General features: G+C 35.4%; 1 protein-coding gene across 2 annotated transcripts in view; it reads right to left on the bottom strand.

Annotated features, from left to right (window-relative positions):
* Positions 1 to 14,253, bottom strand: part of Hacl1 (2-hydroxyacyl-CoA lyase 1) — a 39,758-nt gene that overhangs the window by 25,270 nt on the left and 235 nt on the right. For both annotated transcript variants that reach the window (XM_020176976.2, XM_020176978.2), the window contains exons 2-8: positions 14,065 to 14,169; positions 12,442 to 12,482; positions 10,393 to 10,473; positions 8,726 to 8,798; positions 6,639 to 6,716; positions 4,371 to 4,465; positions 1,830 to 1,942 (exon numbers count right to left, since the gene is read on the bottom strand). In XM_020176976.2, the coding sequence (XP_020032565.1) occupies positions 1,830 to 1,942; positions 4,371 to 4,465; positions 6,639 to 6,716; positions 8,726 to 8,798; positions 10,393 to 10,473; positions 12,442 to 12,482; positions 14,065 to 14,169 (586 nt within the window). The remainder of the gene's footprint in view (positions 1 to 1,829; positions 1,943 to 4,370; positions 4,466 to 6,638; positions 6,717 to 8,725; positions 8,799 to 10,392; positions 10,474 to 12,441; positions 12,483 to 14,064; positions 14,170 to 14,253) is intronic.

Genomic DNA, 14,253 nt, shown 5'->3' with positions numbered 1-14,253 from the left:
CATATTCCCTCCATGAGACAATCTTAGCATTCTTTCTTATATATATGATTAAAAACAGCCCCTTTTATTTCACCCAGAAAGCTTTCTTATCCTCCTTTTTGCCTCATTCTCTTTGTATATTCAGTTTCTCTTCCTAGACGGCCTTTGTTTCCCTTGTCTCCTATGGTCAACTATTACCATTTTCCTTTTGTTTGTTTTTGTAGTACTGGGGTTTGAACCTGGGGCCTTATGCTTGCTATGTAGGGCTCTACCACTTGAGCCATGCCCCCAGCCATTTTTGTTTTGTGTATTTTTTAAATAGAGTCTCCTGTTTATGTTGAGGCCAGCTTGGACCGTGATCCTCCAATTTACACTTCCTGTGTAGCTGGGATGACAGATGTGAACCATTATGCCCAGCTTTTTATTAGTTGAGATGGGGTCTCATGAACTTTTCATGTGGGCTAGCCTTGAACCTTGATCTTCCCAATCCCCACCTCTGGAGTACCTGGGATTACAGGCATGAGCCACTGCCTCAAGGTATAGCTGTGTGTCATTTCTTCTAGCAAACTGCTGTTTCCTTGAAAATCCAACTCACCCTTTCTGTACTTACTACTTAAACGTACACCGCACTAATTTGTTACCCGATTTATTTCCTCCACAGGTAAGAATCATCACCATATTTCTTTGTATCTCTCAAAAATGTTTCCTATAACCCCTGCATTATCATAAGTACTCATCAAATGCCTGTTAAAAGAAAAATGAAAACTAGCATCCACGAGTACTTTCCATATACTATGCCATTTAATTATACCAGACCTGATAGCTAACATCCCTATTTTACAAGAGAGGTATTAAGACTCAATGCAGTTATTTGCCAAAGTCAGAGTTCATGTATCATATAGTGCACTCAACTCCATTTTAACCTCAATTTTTTTCTCTTATCCACCATTTTCTTTAAAGCTACTTTTAGTTCTATGTAGGTAGTTCCTAAGTAGTTGATAATTGATTAGCAATGGTCACAGGTGATCCCAGTAGTATCAGTTCTAGAACACAAAATGGATGAATAAATTGTTAGCCGGGTATAGTGGCACACAGCTTTAATTCTGGCACTCAGGAGGCTAAGGCAGAAGAATGACAAGTCTGAGGCCACTCTGGGATACATATTGAGAATATTGTCTCAAAAAATAAAACAAAAAAAAAGCAAAAGCAATAATAAATTGCTGATAGGAATAAAAGCAGTCTGACAATAGTCCAAAAGTCTAAAAAATATTCACATCTTTTAACTTGGTTAATTCTCTTTCTGGGGAATCTATCTTAAACCCTAATTATGAAAAAAGTTTTTAGTGCAAACATGTTGGTTTCAGCTACTATAAAGAAACAAATAATATTTGCCAAACAGTGTTAATGTACACGTGAAAATAAAAATATATTTAGGAAATAATTTTAAGAAGAAAAAGTGTTATTAAAATGTTAAATGGCTAAGGCAGAATATGAAACTGTCCACATAATATTATCACACCATGTAAAAATGCATGAAAAAAGAGTAGAAATGTGCTAAATACTAAAAATGGTTTCTTTGGATGAAAAAATTTTTTCTTTCTACTTTTTTAGATTTTCAAAATGTTTTATAATGGAAAAAATAAGTTTTACTTATAACTCTAAAAAAATGTAATCAGAGGCAGGTCTTTCTAAGGAGTGAGCTCTTTGGGCATTTGAGGACAATTCTATGATTTGAAAAATAATGATAAAAAATGATGAAGAAAACTCTTATTTCAATTTCAAACATTAGAATAGATAACAAATAATCAATCAGTATTCTTTCAAAAGCTTAGAGTTCTATTCAAGGCTACCTTTCCCGATGATAAGAAGGGGCTGTTTCGCATTCTTAATAGTAGATGCTGCTGTACATACAGCTGACGTGTCTGCCATGCTGATAGGAGGTGGCATGCAACACTCCTTATACCTAGAAATAAGCAGTTCTGTTAATTAAATTAAAAGAGGCCAACTCCATTTCTCACTGTGAAATTTCTAATCCATGCAAGGTAGAAAAAAAAAAAAACAAACAGTATGATAAATTCCATATACTCACCATGTAGATTCAACACTAAACTTGTTTACCACTTTGCTTCATGCACACATGCACACACACATTTTCCCCCTAAATCATTTGAAGTTAATTATAGCATCAAGACCTTTTACCCTTAAGAACTTCCTAATGAAGCTCTAACATAAAAGGACCATCTCTTTTACAACAAAATAGCCTGACCGCATTTAGTAAATTAGCAGTTTTTTCCTAAAAACCAGTCAAATGGGTAATTCATTGACAGAAAATTTGGGTCAATGGCTGAACTACAGGAGTAGTAGTAGTAAAAACCATACTAATACTTACTATGAGTCATTTATGCTCATTTAATTCTCAAAACAACAAGGTTAAGTATTATTACCATTATCTCAATTTCACCACTGATGAAAAAGACTCAGAGAAAACAATTTGCCCAAGGTCCCCAGATGGTATGTGGCAGAGACTATACTGGATCAGTCATTCTATTCTCTCTTCCCAAGTACATGGTTGTAATCACTTCACTATTCACTGTAGTCACTTTGTGGTAACTTAATAGTCTAGTGTCACAACAGGCAATAGTAAAAGAACTATTAAAACTGTCACAGGTAAGTATTTCTAGACACCAAGTCCTCACAGTGGCTATTTCATTTATTGTAAAATAAAAACTATACTGCATAAAATTTGAACATATTACCCAAATTTTTGGACATATGATAAAATTGGACAGTCAGGGGCTGGTGGCCTATAATCCTAACTACTTGAGAGCCTGAGATCAGGAGAATAGAGGTTCAAAGCCAGCCTGGGCAAATAAATTGTGAGATTCTACCTCAAAAAGCCAATCACAAAAAAGGGCTGGTGGAATGGCTCAAGTGATAAAGCACCTGCTTTGCCAGCATGAGGCCCTGAGTTCAAATCCTTGTAACCCCCCCAATTTTTTATTATTGGGTTCAGATGTTATAAAAAATAGATGCTTTCTTGTCCTGCTTGTCTGATTCTCCCCAAAAGAAATCACCCCTACAGTATATTGAGTGTATAGCAAGACTCACTATTTGTAGTTATTATAGAACCATTTTCACAATAGCAAAATCCACACAAATTAAATTTAAGACATACTTTTAAAACAATGGAAGAACATATTATGATGTCAAATGAGTAAGGTAGAATACCAACTATAGTATGAATACAGTTTATATAAAAAATACATGAACACCAGGCAGGAAGGTGCATGCCTATAATCACAGCACTCTGGAGGTTGAGGCAGGAGGACCTTGAGTTTGAGGCCAGTCAGGGCTACATAATGAATTCCAGGCCAGCCTGAGCCACACAGTAAGACCCTGTCCCAAAAGAAACCTAAATAAATAAAATATGCAGGAAAAAAAGGAAGAGAAAAGTACTAAATATTAAAAATGTCAGTGCTTAGATGAAAGAATTTTTTTCTTTCTACTTCTGATTTTTTAACAGAAAAAAAACACATTTCACTTGGGAGACCAAGGAAGACCAAATAGTCTACAACAACAGGTAGACTAAATGGTATCCAGGTTGATTCAAGTGACTGGTGATTTTCTTTTCACTAAGTGTTTACCTAAGAAATAAAGATAAGACAAATCATAGAAACACCTATGTTAGTTGGACACAAAGGTTCACACTTGTAATCTTAGCTATTTGGGAGGCAGAGATTGGGAAGACTGTGGTTCAAGATCAGCCCAGGCAAAAAGTTCATATATCACCCCATCTTATTCAATAAAAGCTGGACAAGGTGATTCACCCACTTATGCAAGTATTTCAAAAATACCTGAAATAAAAAAGAGCTGAAAGCATGGCTTAAAGTGGTAGAGTGCCCACCTCGTGAGTAGTAAGCCCTGAGATCCAAACCCCACTACTGCCAAAAAAAAAAAAAAAAAAAAAGAAAGAAATATCTGTGTCTTGGAACATTTATAAATTACAGAGGCAGGCAAACAATTTTTATGCTGAGTTCTAATCATTTTTCAAAAATCACCTCATTTCTTCGCTTACACCAGGACAAGTGTTAATAACCCATAATTTGTTAATGGAGATATGCATTTGTGATTACTGGGAGAATAATTTCAAATGAAGAATTCAGGAAGCTCCAAATACTTGCTTAGTAATTAAACTTCAAAATAGTTACTAAGTAATAGCACTTTAATTAAGAGAATTAAGCCATTTGGCTAGGATTCAGTTTACTTACTAAATTATCCAATGTTAATACAAATGGGGATTAATTTATAAACTGCTAGGCAACTTCTTTTAAAAAAGATAAGCATTATGATAGTACAAAATTAAGAAAGAATTTCAAGTAACTATTACTCACTTTATTGAATTCACATTCACCTGGAGAATCACAAAATCTGCAGGTATGTCAACATAACAAGTACCTGGACGACCATAGATACTGCTTCTCACTGCCTATGTTTATTACAAACAGAAGAAAAGATTTTTGAACATCCCAATTCTTATTATCACATTCCACTTGTACATAATGTAAAACTGTGAAGTGAACATTATTTAATTTTTCTAGATATCCTTAGTTGGAGAAGAAACTAAGTATAATTAAAACTGAAATGTCCTTCATTAAGTCTATATATTTTAAAGGATATTTTTGTTTAAAAGGAGAGATATAAGAAAGTATTCACTTGGGCTTGAAATTTCATATTCTCTTACACTTCATTCTTGTAAATTAGTCACCAAGCTCTGTTGCCAAGTGCAACATACACTTTCACTGCTTCCTAACCCCAGTGATTTGGCAGAGTTTTCAGAAACTGTGATATAACCTGTCAAATTATCTCCACAGCTCATGGTTTTGAAATAGTTCAAATGTAATTTCGCATAAAATGGCGGTTAGCTAAAATTACTTTATAATATGCTGTTTTAATTAACTAAGAGATGATCTTACATGTATTAGCTCCATTTTTTTGTAAATGCCTAAGAGAAAAAGTATCCATGTGTTTATTTTATCCTTATCATTACTTTTGTATAACTGAAAAGATAATTTTAAAAAACTGATGCACATGAGCAACTTTTTCCAAAAATAACTTATTTTACCTCCGTTTCTATAGTTAAATGTAATGACAGAAAACATTAAAACATGAAAAGTTTTTTTGTGTTTGTTGTACTGGGGATTGAACTCAAGACCTCATGCTTGCTAGGCAAGCATCTACCACTTGAGCCACTCCACCAGTCCTTTGCTTTTAGTTTGTTTTTCAGCAGGGTCTCTTGTTAAATGTGTCTGGTCTGGCCTTAGACCATGATCCTCCTACCTTCCATTCCCAAGTAGATGGAATTACAGGAATACGCCACCAAGCTTGACTTGTTTTTGAAACAGAGTCTGGCTAATTTTTTGTCTGGGTAAGCTTTGAATCTTGATCTTCTTGTGTTGGCCTCCCAAGTAACTGGGATTGCAGAAATGCAACACCAGACCCAGCCCATTGCTTTTTGCAGTATCATTTTTAATAGTCAATTCATTATATTAAGAATAAAAACTGCCATTCATTCTATTAAGAATAAAAATAAGTAGGGCACTAGTGGTTCATGTCTGTAATCCTAGCTACTCAGAAGGCAGAGATCAGGAGGATCACAGTTCAAAGCCAGTCATGGCAAACAGCCCTGAGACCCTACCTCAAAAATACACAAAACACACACAATAGAAACAGCCAAGATGCCCCACCACTGATGAATGGATTAAGAATGTGGTATCTATACACAATGGAATTTTATGCAGCCATGAAGAAGAACGAAATGTTATCATTCGCTGGTAAATGTATGGAATTGGAGAACATCATTCTGAGTGAGGTTAGCCTGGCCCAAAAGACCAAAAATCGTATGTTCTCCCTCATATGTGGACATTAGATCAAGGGCAAACACAACAACGGGATTGGACTTTGAGCACATGATAAAAGCGAGAGCACACAAGGGAGGGGTGAGGATAGGTAAGACACCTAAAAAATTAGCTAGCATTTGTTGCCCTTAACGCAGAGAAATTAAAGCAGATACCTTAAAAGCAACTGAGGCCAATAGGAAAAGGGGACCAGGAACTAGAGAAAAGGTTAGATCAAAAAGAATTAACCTAGAAGGTAACACCCATGCACAGGAAATCAATGTGAGTCAATGCCCTGTATAGCTATCCTTATCTCAACCAGCAAAAACCCTTGTTCCTTCCTATTATTGCTTATACTCTCTCTGCAACAAAATTAGAGATAAGGGCAAAATAGTTTCTGCTGGGTATTGAGGGGGTGGGGGGGAGAGAGAAGGGGCGGAGTGGGTGGTAAGGGAGGGGGTGGGGGCAGGGGGGAGAAATGACCCAAGCCTTGTATGCACATATGAATAATAAAACAAAAAACAAACAAAAAAACACATACACACACACAAAAAGGGCTTGAAGAGTTGCTGAAGTGGTAGAACATCTGCCTAGCAAGTATGAAGCCCTGAATTCAAACCCCAGTACTGCCAAAAAAGATAATTAAAAATAACAAAAAAATTAAAACAATCATGGTGGAAGTGTAGCTCAATGGTAGAGCATGTGCTCAGCATGTATGAGGCCCTGAGTTTAAACTCCAGGAGAACTCATTATTAAATACTGTACCTTTTCAATAACAGAAGGAATAGTTTCTATGCTGCTTGGCCGGGCAGAGAACTTTGTATATAATCTACAAGCTTCAACCTACATAAAAAATGAAAATCATTTAAAACTCAGCTCACAATCACATTACTCTTCTGAAGGAAGACAAAATGTTAAGTCATTATTTTCTATTACATTTAGAGGAAAGATGGAGAAAACACGTTTTAAGACTGACTGTTAAAAGCTATTCAAATCATAAATTTCTGCCTGGGTTATGTATCAGGAAACAAATCAAAACAAGATACCATCTTCATTTCCCAGATTAGCAAAAAAGAAAAAGTTTGGTAATACACACCATCTACTACACCACAGGAACACAGGCACTTGCATAAACCTCTGGTCAGAGTATAAATAAATGGAAGGGAACCTGATGATGTCTACAAAAATTTTAGATGAGCTACACCTGGGCCCAGCAATTCTACAGTTACATATTTATTTTTACATTTCTGCCAGTTTTCCCTTTATGTATTTCTTGATCTGCTGTTCAGTAGTGATAATTTTTCACTTTTTAGGAACCTTGAAGTATTACATAGAAATTATTTCTCTTGATGTTTTAGGCATGAAACTTATGGAAAAGATGATAGCCTTAGTCTCACAGGCATCACAGAATTAAGGCTATCCCCCGACTTTCAGTCTGTTCATGTTTATGTCCTTTAGTTTTTAAGGACTTCCACAAAAAAACAGGTAACTTGGATTTTAAATCAAAGTGCTCTTTCTCTTCAATTTTTAATTTAATGTAATAAACTTCTACTATTTTCCTTTTTAGGAACAAATACTTACAATGGACATTATCTTTTGCTTGCTTTTATTCTGAAAAGGAGTAAAGGGCTACTCAACACGAAGGAGAGATCTGGGCTTTGACCAGTGTTCAGTCTGGTGCCAAACTTCAGGAAATTCAAATTCACAGAATCTGGATTTTACTCATAAGGGTTACCTGAATAGAGTAATCCTTCACTTTGCCCTACTAAATGTCTTAAAATTTCCTGTTTCCAACAACTATATTACTTGATTAAAACAATGTTAAAACTATACACACACACACACATATTTAATTTTTTTTTTTTGGAGGTGTTGGGGTCTGAACTCAGGGTCTCACACTTGCTAAGCAGGTGCTTTACCATTTGAGTCACTCCACCAGCCGTGTCTCTGCTTTATCAGCATCTTTTAAATAACTATTATTGTCTGCCATTAACTAAGTAAAACTTCAATTTCCTTCCAAGAGTATAAAAATATAATTTTTAAATTAATTTATAACAGAGTCTAGTATTTTATGTTAGTTTTATCATATAAAAATTCTGTTTGGTGCTGCAGGTGTGGCTCAGTGGTAGAGCATTTGTCTAGCATGTGTGAAGCTCTGGATTTGATTCCCAGCACCACACAAAAAAAATCTGGTTATATTTTGAAGTTCCTCTCAATACTTATTCTTAAAACTGTAATATTTTGTTAACAAATTCTTTCAAGTTTCTTTTACTTTTGAAATACTTTCCTTCCTCCTTCTAAAATAAAAATAAACTTGTTCAGAGTTTGATAATCATTTTCCTCTCAACTCTTTACTTCTGTAAAGTCTCCAAGATATAGTCCAAGTTATTTTTATTCCTACATCTTGACTCTTTGAAGAACTTATTTACAGAATTTAAAGTCTTGTCAATTTTTGTGTATTTCTTCAAAGTCTGCTCCTAAGCAAGGCCTAAACCCTTTCTTAATATCCAATCTGAGACTGTCTTGTTCCGGAAAATTACCTCTGGTACCTCTAATTTATGTTTTTAATTTTTTATTTTGCAGACAGAAGTTGTCTATAACTCTTAATGGTGTGTAACTGTGTTGCTAAAATATTAGAGTTGGGCTGGACACTGGTGGCTCACTCCTATAATCCTGAGGCAGGGATCAGGAGGATCGCAGTTTGAAGCCAGCTTGGGCAAATAGTTTGTGAGACCCTATCTTGAAAAATTCCTTCACACACACACAAAAAAAGACTGGTGGAGTGGCTCAAGGTGTAGGCCCTGAGTTCAAGACCCAGTCCTCAAAAAAAAAAAAAAATTAGCATTGAATACCTGAGGAAATTCCTGGAATGCACCCATTGTTTCTTGATTTCTTTCACAGGAACCACCAATCACAATCAAGGGCCTGAAATAGTAATTTTTTGAAGAGTTAATTATAAATGAGATGAGCTGAGTGCCCAATGCATAAGGAACAGCTCAATAAATGTTAAAAGAGATGGAGAGAAAGATATAAACAGAACACACTAAATCCTCCCTGAAAAACTGCAGATTAAAAAATACTGCTGTATGTGGTGTTTCAGGGTAAGATAAGAGGAACACAAGTTTGCAGGCAGCCTGGGCTACACAGTAAGAGTTTCTCTCCAAAAACAAAAACCAAAAGCAACCAACTTAGGATGCAACCTAATATGATATGACAGAATCCTTCCTTTATTTCAGAAGATTGGAAAACATACATTAAATGATTTTCTCACTCTTGTCTCACCTCTTCTGGATGGTATTATAGTAAGACTTCCAGGTATGATGACATAAAGTAAATTTTTACTTCTTATTATTCTTAGAATACAAACAAGAGAAATTTCACATTTGTTTGGAAATGACAAAATGAGTGATGTTTCTCAGCCATAAAACTTTGATCCTGGACTGGAGGAGTGGCTCAAGTGGTAGAGTGCCTGTCTCAGTTCAAACCCCAGTACTAAGAAAAAAAACACCTTTGAAGGACCTTTGATTCTTTAAGATGGGAAAAAAAAAAACATAGTTAACCTAATATGATAACTAAAAGTATCAGATCCTAAAATGGATAAGGAAGAGAAAAACTAGGAAGAAAGGAAAACAAAAAGAAACAACTGTTAGAAACCTAATACAAGAAAGAAATCAATGTCCTTCTCATGGAAGATCAAAGATGTTGAGTTGAGTATAACATAACCCTTTCAACCTGAGCTTATTGGTAAAATACCAGAAATAGCACTAAGGGCAAGGTCAGACAATAAGTACTAAGCAGCTTATAAAGCAAACTCAAAAATAGAATTTTCATTGAATTGGTAACCACGAAAGACAAGTTGAAGAATTAAGACTTTTTACATACTAAGTTGGGATCTTTAGGAAATAATTCTTCATGAATATATTACATATATAACAGACCTATATGCACATTCACACACACACGTGTGTGTGTGTGTGTGTGTGTATGTGTGTGTGTGTGTATAAACTCTACTGTTTGTCTCTAAGCAAAGGAATCTTTAAAAATTGTTTTCCTAACATTTTTTATTGTATACATTTAAGGCATATAACACATTGCTTTGATATCCATATACATAGTGAAATGATTGCTACAGTCAAGCAAATTAATATATTCATTAGCGTACAGTTATTTTCTATATGTGTGGTCAAAGTAACCAAATCTACTTTCTTAGTAAATTTCCAGCATTACAGTACAATATTATTAATATAATATTATTAATATAATGCCCTCATGCTGTACATTAAAACTCGAGGCTTATTTATCATCCATAAATGAAACTTCATGCCCTTTGACCTCCATGTCCCCAGTCTTCCTCCAATCCTCCATTCCCTTCCTTGCTAGTCAGCTTTCTACTCTGTTGCTAAACATTAAAGGGGTTGTTTTTTTCCCCACCTCTTTCAGCCTAGCTCAGTTCTACTCAGTAAGATTATGCAGGGACATTTTAAGAAAGTATGTTCAATAGTAATAATAATTTGATTACCAACAATTCATGTTTGAATTTACCATACCACCCAAGGCATGGATGAGTCCTGGGCCAGAAACTACAAGGCATACTCCTGGCCTAGAAGTAAAAGAGAATTTATTTTATTAAAAGCAGATCAAATTTAACAGGTGAACAAGAGGAGCATATCACAACAATCCCAGTTTTTAAGCATTTTGGGTTCCTATCTATCAACAACTAATTCATATCACTTTAGAATAAAACATGGAAACCTTCCTGGACTTCAAAGGAAGGACATATAGGTCTTTACTCAAATTGGTAAAATAATTATTAGAATATATACATATATGTACATGTATGTGTGTATGTATATATAGTTGTTATTTGTTTTTTTGAGATGGGATCTCACAATGTAGCCCAGGATGGCCTCAAACTTGAGATCCTCCTGCTTCAGCCTCCTGAGGGCAGGGATTACAGCTATGTACCAAAATGTCTGGCTAGAATATTTTTTAAGAAAATTAGAGGAAGATTTTATCTGTCTTATTGTAAGAAATAAGGTACCTATCATCTTCACATTGCATTTCACTATCCTCTTCATATTTTACTATTATATTTAAAACAACTGACTGCATATGGGGAATTGAACTCAGGGCCGTGCACTTGTGCTCTCCCACTTGAGCCATGCCCCTAATCCTGAAGCAAATTTTTTACAGCTGAGTATATTTTTGGAAAAAAAGATTTTGTAAAAAAATCTCTTAGCAAATATAATGCCAACTGATCTGTGACAGGAAAGTAGCTCTGAACATAATGCTCTGTCTGAAACCTTTGAATGCTTTGCCCTGGATGTATTCTCTAAGCCTAAAAACTCAAGAAAAAGGGATCTCCATATATTATTCATTTTGCCACTTTATAATTTCTTAAGAATCTATGTTTTAAACAGACTTAAAATACATCAGCATAATTATCACCAAAAATTAAACTTCTAGAACAGTACCATCCAACAGAGCTGTCTGCAGTAGAAATGTCCTCTCTCCACAGTCTCATATGATAGCCACTTCCCACAAGTAGTTACTGAGCACTTAAAATATGGCTACCCCACACAAAGAAATGTAGTTACTTAATTTCAATTAATTTAAATGTAAACAATCAGATACAGTTAGTATACTAGACAGGGCAGTTCCAGAACTTCATTCAAGTATAAATTTCTGACTATTCCTTAATCACCATTCCAGCTTTTTTTTAAATCAAAGAGTCAACACTCTAATTTTATGTTTTTCAGGCTAAACAAAAAGATTAAAATATTATTCATGTATAGATAAAATGTTAAATTATGGTGATGATACTGTATTCTGGAAGGTCTATCTTCCTTGGGTTCAAATTCAGAAGGTTCCTATGAAATAGGAAGTACTCTGGTGAAGTCTAGATTTTGAGGTCATATTTGTTTATATCTCTTGGCAACTGAATTACTAATTTCATTTTTGGAAACAAAAAAATTATTCAAATTAACAGAAATGAAAAAAGTATGATACAAACTATAGTAGGATCCAAATTCTGTCTAAGAATATATATGAATATAGAAAAAAACTGGAAAAATGACAAATCCTTAATAGTTGTAGGATTATAGATGATTTTAATTTTCTTCCTTACACATTTCTGTATTTTCCAAGTATTCTAAAATGGGCATTTTAAAAACTTTAAATTTTTAACAAGACAGATGAGTAGTTAAATAACATGAATACACACTAAAAAAATCTGAAGAAGTGGAACAAGTCCCAGCAACTCTCTTTCTGAACCAAGCATTCTTGTATGAAGTGGACCAAGACAGTTAAGACATCCAAGACAAGCTATGACTCATCACTGATTAACATCAATGACTGACTCTGCAAAATGACAATGTGTTCCCTCTAAAACACTTTTCTAGTATATCATCCTTTTGATCTGACCCCTAGAGCGTTCTAAATTTCCTTATTTTTCTTTATTAATACCATCTTCTATAATCTTTTCAAGACAACTAATTCTTCATCTGAACGATATAATGGTTCTACCCCAAAATATCAACATAATTGAAATAAGCAGTCTTCAGTTTACCTGCCAGTCAGATATCCAATCGCAGAGGCGGCGTAACAAGCCTACAAAGAAAGACCACCAGAACTTCAGCATATGGGGATCCTTTTAGTACAAATGTGAGAATAAGTTACTATTAAGTAAGAGACTAGAATTAAAATGGTAAAGGAGGAATTGGAACACATTTCATTTTAATAAGAAATATGCTATATGTAAATTTCAAATAGTGGCTTAGGTATCTCATTTTTACTTTTTCAAAGAATTTGTCATCATCATCTATACTATTCATAACATCTTACAACTGCTTAAATATCTTAAGCAGTTTAACATCAATAGGATTTTCCTTTGTTTATTATTGATAATATGTGTCTTTTATTCTTCATCAGTCTCAGCAAGGTTTGACCAAATTTACTGTTATTATTTGGCTGGCCTTGAACTCAGAATCCTCCTGCCTCAGCCCCCAAAAGTCAAAATGAAAGGTGTTAAATAACAAATATGAGAGCAAAAATCAATGAAATAGAAAACAAACAATAGAGAAAAACCAACAAAATAAAAAAATTGATTCTTTAGAAAGATTAAAAATTGGTGCATGTTTGTAATCCCAGCATTTGGGTGCTTGGGAAGAGAAATGTAAAAAGGTATAAGCAGCACAAATTCAAGACCTGCTAGTTTTAAGATTAAAAAAATAAATAAATCTCAAACTTTATAGACAAGGAATGTCACTCAGTTAATAAAGAATGTGTTAATCATCTACATCATGCAAAAGCCTCAACCCAAGCCAGGTACTATGTGAATATGATAACAAATGAACCACAATTTCTGTTCTCCAGGAGCTGAAATCTGAGGGCAGAGGAAGAACACCACTTGAAGAGCTGAAGGCAGTTGTCAGCACAAGAGTTGACAAGAGCCTGAAGTAGAGGGCAACAGTAGAAGCACAAAGCAGGAATACTTACCTTCATTTGAACTGACAGTATCACCAAGAAGATTCTTGATCTTTTAAGCCAGCATTGGTGAGAGAAGGGTGAGGCAGGGTTGGCAGAGGAAGTACTGAAAGTGGTTGACAAAATGTCCTTTCTTTCCCTGCTTCCCAATAAGCCTCTAAAAAAGGTGGGAGCAGACTATGATGGAAAGAGCACTAGACTGGGATGCGCAACTCCTGAGTTTCAATCGTGGCTTTACCATTTGTGATATCCTTCACCTTGCCCGGCACCTATTAGGTGACTTGAGGCTTGGCTTTCACTTATTCATCCCATGAATAAGTAATGGTAATGAGCACCTATCATGTGCAAGCATCACACCAGGTCCTGGTGATAGGAATGTGTGGTGAAGAAATAGCATACCTGCTGTGTTGAACATAGACTTCACTTAAACTGTCCCTTTCACTTCTCACACTTAGACTTGGTGGAGCACGACACGGCACGCTAGTATGAGCAAGTTCTCGGACCCAGAATATCTGGGTTCAAATCCTGGCTGTGCCACTTATTTCCTCTCAGCTGTCAACAGGATTAACAGCAGTCAAAATACTGAACAGTGATTGACACGTGCAAAGCACAAGAACAGTGGCGAACACTGAATGTCTGCATGAACAATTGCAGTTATTATGAATCGTTTTCAATAGTGCATTGGGTGACCTGCATCCATACTCACCGCCTGCTCATTCCTCATGCCGATGTACCTGATGCCCAGCTCCTGGGCGGCAATGGCGATTTCCGTCACTGGGATGCCCACGACGCCAAACATGTACTCGACATCCTGGGGGCCGAAGAACGGGGGAATAAACACCTGGCCTCTCACTAGTTGAACACATCCTTCTTTCCCCCCACTCCCACCTGCAAG

The sequence above is a fragment of the Castor canadensis genome, chromosome 10 (genome assembly GCF_047511655.1).
Source record: "Castor canadensis chromosome 10, mCasCan1.hap1v2, whole genome shotgun sequence".
Taxonomy (NCBI): domain Eukaryota; kingdom Metazoa; phylum Chordata; class Mammalia; order Rodentia; family Castoridae; genus Castor; species Castor canadensis.
The sequence above is the reverse complement of the archived record's forward strand: the minus strand, read 5'-3'. Positions and strand labels throughout refer to the sequence as shown.